The sequence below is a fragment of the Chiloscyllium plagiosum genome, unplaced genomic scaffold (assembly GCF_037043375.1).
Source record: "Chiloscyllium plagiosum isolate Xiang-an unplaced genomic scaffold, Cpla_swu_hap1 HiC_scaffold_27, whole genome shotgun sequence".
Taxonomy (NCBI): Eukaryota; Metazoa; Chordata; class Chondrichthyes; order Orectolobiformes; family Hemiscylliidae; genus Chiloscyllium; species Chiloscyllium plagiosum.
Genome location: NW_028270165.1, coordinates 55766134 through 55772282, shown reverse-complemented (window position 1 = coordinate 55772282; position 6149 = coordinate 55766134). Strand labels below are relative to the sequence as shown.

Genomic DNA, 6149 nt, shown 5'->3' with positions numbered 1-6149 from the left:
GAAGCGCAACCCACCCATACCCCTACATTTACCCCTTACCTAACCCTACGGGCAATTTAGCATGGCCAATTCACCTGACCTGCACATTTTTGTGACTGTGGGAGGACACGGGGAGAATGTGCAAACTCCACACAGTCAGTTGCCTGAGGCGGGAATTGAACCCGGGTCTCTGGTGCTGTGAGGCAGCAGTGCTAACCACTGGCACTTTGTTGTTGTTCTCTTTTGTGAATTTTGTGCCAGTAAGGATATTGTTGATGGTGTTGTAGGTTTCCTCTAATTTGTTTCATTTTCTGATGACAAAGGTGTCATCACTGTGGCGGACCCAAAATTTGGGTTGGAGCATTGGGAGGGCTGTTTGTTCGAGTCTCTGCATTATTGCTTCTGCTCGGAATCTTGATATTGGTAGTCTCATGGGTGTTCTGTTGATTTGTTTGTAGGGCTTGTTATTGAATGTGACGTAGGTGATAAGATACGGGTCCACAAGCTTGACAATGTTATCTTTGCTGATGAAGTTGGTGCTGTTTGGTGTTTGTGTCTTTGGTGGTTCTTGTAGTGTAGTCAGTGTTTCTTTGGCCACGTTGATGTTAATGGATGTGAACGGGGCTGTTATGTCAAAGGACAGCATTATTTCATCCTCTTCTATCTTGGTGTCTTTGGTGTTCAGGAATTCTTGGGTGGAGTGAATGGAGTGGCATGAATCTTCGACTTGGTGTTTTAGTCTTTAGTGGAGGTCTTTGACTAGTCTGTATATAGGTGTTCCAGGTAATGAGACTATGGGCCTGAGGGGGGCTCCTGGTTTAAAGAGGAGAACAACAACAAAGTGCCATTTCCTAGATGTCACAGTAGAGCGAACAGTCAATGGGGAACTTCACACTAGCGTCCACAAGAAACAATACACACGGACCAAATACCTAACTACAGAAGCAATCATCCCAACACCCACAAATGAAGCTGCATCAGGAGATTATTTCAACGAGCCACCACACATTGCAGCCCAGAGGAACTATGTATACGTACTCAAGAGGAACGGATACCCAATAAACCCAGTCCGCCGATTTCTCATTGATGCTTCCAAGCTGACCCTCAAATTTGGTTTGTCCCTGCATTCTTTCCTGGCTGTCTTTTGTGGGTTTTGAAAACTTTCCCAATCCTCTGACTGAGGATAAGAGTTGGGAAGTTGTGTTGTGGCTGTACAATATTCCACTTTTGGAATATTGTGTGCAATTCTGGTCTCGCTCCTATCAGAATGATGTTGTGAAACTTGAAAGGGTTCAGAACGCATTTAAAAGGATGTTGCCAGGGTTTGAGCTGAATGGGCTGGGCTGTTTTTCCTCGTGCATCAGAGGCTGAGGGGTGACTGAGGGTCATTAATAAAATCATGAGAGGCATGGATAGGGTAAATAGACAAGGACATTTCCCTGGGTGAGAGAGTCCAGAACTAGAGGGTAAAAGGTTTAGGGTGGAGGAGGGCAAGATTTAAAAGGGTCCGAAGGAGTAACCTTTTCATGCAGAGGGTGGTGTGTGTAAGGAATGAGCTCCAGAGGAAGTGGTGGATGTTGATACAGCTATGACATTTAAAAGGCATCTGGATAGGTATATGAATAGGAAAGGTTTAGAGGGATATGGGCCAAGTGCTGGTAAATGGGACTAGATTAGGCTAGGATATCTGGTTGGCCCGAAGGGGCTGTTTCTGTGCTGTAGATCTGACTCTGACTTGCCACTAACATTTGCCATGTCTGTATATTTAGTTTCTCTCGGGGTTGTCTGTGTCAATGCCTTAATGTCACATTCCACCCACCACATACCACCACCACCACAGGGACGATAACCAATTCATGTCTTTTTTTTTATCAAGAAGCTGTATTGCAGGTTCAACCTGAATTTACACTTGTTTTGCTTCCCAAAATCAGACTCGCTCACTCTCAGCAATATCCCAACATCCTGAAAGATATTAACTTTCATGTGGTGTTATCCAAAATTCGAAGGTGTCAGTCCTGACGTTTTTGCTTTTTCTGTCCCTGTAAGATCCTGAATCAGCACCTTCAGGAGAATTAATTTGAGGGAGTGAGAATAGAGGAAGAGAGAGAGTGTGGGATGCTTTCAATTTTGTGGAACAGCAAAAGAAAAAAATGTTCTGCAGAAAGTGGAGTAGCTTGTTCTGAATTTCTACCTTGGACTGACCGTGATGACTTTTGGAATCTCTTTTTCCAGAGTATTTGAAGATGTGAAGACTGAAGTTTAAAAATCAACAGATGAAGGGCCTATGCCTGAATCGTCGATTCTCCTGCTGTTTGGATGCTGCCTGACCTGCCTTTACTGTTCCAGCACTGCACTTTTCAACTCCTCTCCAGCGTCTACAGTCCCCACTTTCACATCAATGTCTGACAGTCACTCAATCCATCGGGACCTCAACGATTTTGAACTATGATTCTGTGAGAAGGAGCAAAACATTTTGGTTTCTGTTTCAGACCATTTTCAGCATTAGTGGGACTGGATGAGAGTCTCTACTGTTACAGCGCACTGTGTGTAAAGCCTGAAACAGTTATACAGCCAGGAAAGAGAAATTTACTGTGGGCAGGGGCTGTAGCTGCGGCCATGGTGAAACCAGAGGAATCCCACACCGTGGAGAAACCATGGAAGTGTTGCGACTGCGGGAGAGGCTTCAATGCCCCATCTGTCCTGGAGATTCATCGGCGAAGTCACACCGGGGAAAGGCCATTCTCCTGCCCCGAGTGCGGGAAAGGCTTTACTTGCTCCTCCCACCTGCTGGACCACCGCCGAGTCCACACTGGGGAGAAGCCATTCTCCTGCCCTGAGTGTGGGAAGGGCTTCACCTACTCCTCCCACCTGCTGGCCCACCAGCGCGTCCACGCTGGGGAGAGGCCCTTCCCCTGCTCTGAGTGTGGGAAGGCCTTCAGCAAATCGTCGGACCTGCTGAAGCACCAGCGGGTCCACAGAGGGGAGAGGCCATTCAGCTGCCCTGAGTGCAGGAAGGCCTTCAGTGATTCCTCTACCCTGCTGAGGCACCAGTGGGTCCACACGGGGAAAAGACCGTACTCGTGCCCTGAGTGCAGGAAGGGCTTCACCCGCTCTTCTGCTCTGCTGACCCATCTGCGGGTCCACACGGGTGAGAAGCCCTTTAGCTGCCCAGAGTGCAGGATGGCCTTCAGCAGGTCTTCCCACCTGCTGAGGCACCAGCGGGTCCACACTGGGGAGAGGCCCTTCTCCTGCCTCCAGTGCGGAAAGTGCTTTACCCAGCCCTCCAACCTGCTGACCCACCAGCGGATCCACACCTGCGAGAGACCGTTCTCCTGCCCCGAGTGCGGGAAGGGTTTTGCTGTTTCCTCTAACCTCGTGGCCCACCGGCGGGTCCACACAGGGGAGAGGCCATTCAGTTGTCCCGAGTGCGGGAAGGCCTTCAGCAATTCCTCTGCCCTGCTTCGGCACCGGCGCGTCCACACTGGAGAGAAGCCGTTCTCCTGCCCCGAGTGCGGGAAGGGCTTTACCCGCTCCTCCACGCTGCTGACCCACCGGCGGGTCCACACGGGGGAGAGACCATTCAGCTGCCCCGAGTGCAGGAAGGCCTTCAGTGATTCCTCTGCCCTGCTGAAGCACCAGCGAGTCCACACCGGGGAGAGGCCCTTCAGCTGCCCTGAGTGCGGGAAGAGGTTTACATTTTCCCGCAATTTGCGGAAGCACCAGCGGGGGCACCAGCGCTCACAACAATCAGATTCCAACGCTGACATTGCCATGAGTCCCCCCCAGGACTGATTCTCCTGACAGTGGGTGCAGTGGGAGAGTTGGTGCACTGTATTTGTTTTCCATTGGACTGCAACCTCACGGCTCAGGGGTGGCATTGTGACTCAGTGATTAGCACTGCCTCATGGTACCAGGAACCAAGGATCAATTCCACCCTTGGGGCGACTGTCGGTGTGGAGGGTAGGAGAATGGATGAGATAAGAAACCGCTGCCTTTCTTGAGACAGGTCTCCCGGAGAGAAGTTGCTGACTGACTGTCTGATCTGTTGATCCTCACAGTGCCCCATTGCCCTCAGTTAATTGGAGGAGGTCCACACAGATGTACCGAAGCCCCTCTTTAGACAGTGGAAGGAAACCTGTGCAGACAGGGAAAACGTGCAAACTCCACACAGACAGTTACCTGAGGCTGGAATTGAACCTGGGTCCCTTATGCTGTGAGGTAGCAATGCTAAGCAGTGTGCCACCCCAATATGTTATAAAACTGGAATAAACCTACTAAGTTGGAAATGTGTCCATACCAAGAACTTGCTGTAAATGTTTGGAAGCAAAAGTCCATCGGAATTGTCTTTGGGATGGATCCAAAACTAACTTCGTTAATGATTGAAATTACTTTGACCTCTGGAACTGTCTGCCAGAGAGTGTGTTGGAGTCAGATTCAATTATGGATCATTAAACTGAAAAGGAAAGCAATTGCAGTGTTCAGTGAAGAATAGTACAAGGTACTGTAGTGGGCGGCACGGTGGCACAGCAGTTAGCACTGCTGCATCACAGCGCCAGAGATCCGGGTTCAATTCCCGCCTCAGGCGACTGACTGTGTGGAGTTTGCACGTTCTCCCCGTGTCTGCATGTGTTTCCTCCAGGTGCTCCGGTTTCCTCCCACAGTCCAAAGATGTGCAGGTCAGGTGAATTGGCCATACTAAATTGCCCGTAGTGTTAGGTAAGGGGTAAATGTAGGGGTATGGGTGGTTGCGCTTCGGCGGGGCGGTGTGGACTTGTTGGGCCGAAGGGCCTGTTTCCACACTGTAAGTAATCTAATCTAATATGAGTTTCCTGATTGGGGCTGTTCACTTGCTCCTGTTACCATTTCAGGTTGCTAACTTTTCGTTAGCATCCTGCACATGTTGGGATTTTTTCTCCTTTCTATATCTCCTTGAATGACTCAGTGACAAATCTAGTTTATGAATTGTTCCTATGATATCTCATGAGAGGGTTTATGATATTCACAGTGTGTCCAAGTGACGAAAAACAAACTGTTCACCTTAAATATTTGATTTTAAACAATGGAAATAAAATTAATGTTTGGAAAACACAACTTGCTGTGTAGTAAGATAATCAAATAGGAATGGGAGTAAGTAATTGACCATTGAGATGCTCTGTCTTTCATTTATCTAAATTCTCTTTCCTGCACTTGTTTTTTCATGACTTCATCTGCTGAAGTGACTACACTCCAAAAGCTTGTGATTTCAACATAAGAGCATAAGAACTAGGAGCAAGAGTCAGCCTTCCGGCCCTTCGAGTCTGCTCCACCACTCAATAAGATCATGACTAATCTTTTCGTGGACGATGCTGCACTTACCTGCGTTTTCACCATATCCTTAATTCTTTTATTTTTCAAAAACACATCTACTGCTTCTAGTGATTGCTGAAGTAATGTCAAATACTTCCCTGGGCAAGGAATTCCATAGATTAACAACCCGCTGGGTGAAGAAGTTTCTTCTCAGTTCAGTTTTAAACCTGCTTCCTCTAATCTTGAGGCCGTGTGCTCTTATCCTAGTCTCACCTACCAATGCAACATCCTACTTTTATTTCTTTCATAATTTAATATATTTCTGTAAGATCCCCTCCAACCAAACCTGCTGGACTATAACCTGGTGTCATGTGACTTATGACTAAAAAATTTGTTATTACGCATCCTCATAGCAGTGGGATTTCAGGGCTCGAAGGTAGGGACACTACCACTGCGCCATAAAAAAAAAACCTCTGCAGCAAATAGGCCCTCTTCGAGTGAATGAGTGGGGAGAGGTTTCTTCCCAACATGGGATACAAATATTATACCCTCAGAGCCCATTGCACTAAATTGAGCCCTCTTCGATTGAATGAATGGATGCGGAGGTGCCAGAGTTGAATTGGTTGATAACGTTAAAAATCACATCTTCCCCCTGAATATGTGACACTACCGCTATAGCCCCAGAGCCCGTTGCAGTAAATTGGGTCATCTGCTGTTGAATGAATGAACGGGAATGAAAAGGGCGGATACACTGACGTGGTTGTGAAATTCCCAACTAATCCCAAAGCTTGTGGTCGGTACCAACTAATCGGAGAGAGATATTGCAGAGGGTGGGACCAACACGACGCACAAAGCCAGCCGCCATTGGTCAGGTGGAGTAAGGT

General features: G+C 48.0%; 1 protein-coding gene across 1 annotated transcript in view; it reads left to right on the top strand.

Annotated features, from left to right (window-relative positions):
• The window catches only part of LOC148144182 (uncharacterized), a gene marked incomplete at its 5' end in the record, with an annotated part of 303554 nt that overhangs the window by 69321 nt on the left and 228084 nt on the right, over window positions 1–6149 (top strand). The window contains 1 exon segment of the mRNA XM_087975306.1: window positions 2660–3668. Within this exon segment, the coding sequence (XP_087831432.1) occupies window positions 2660–3668 (1009 nt within the window).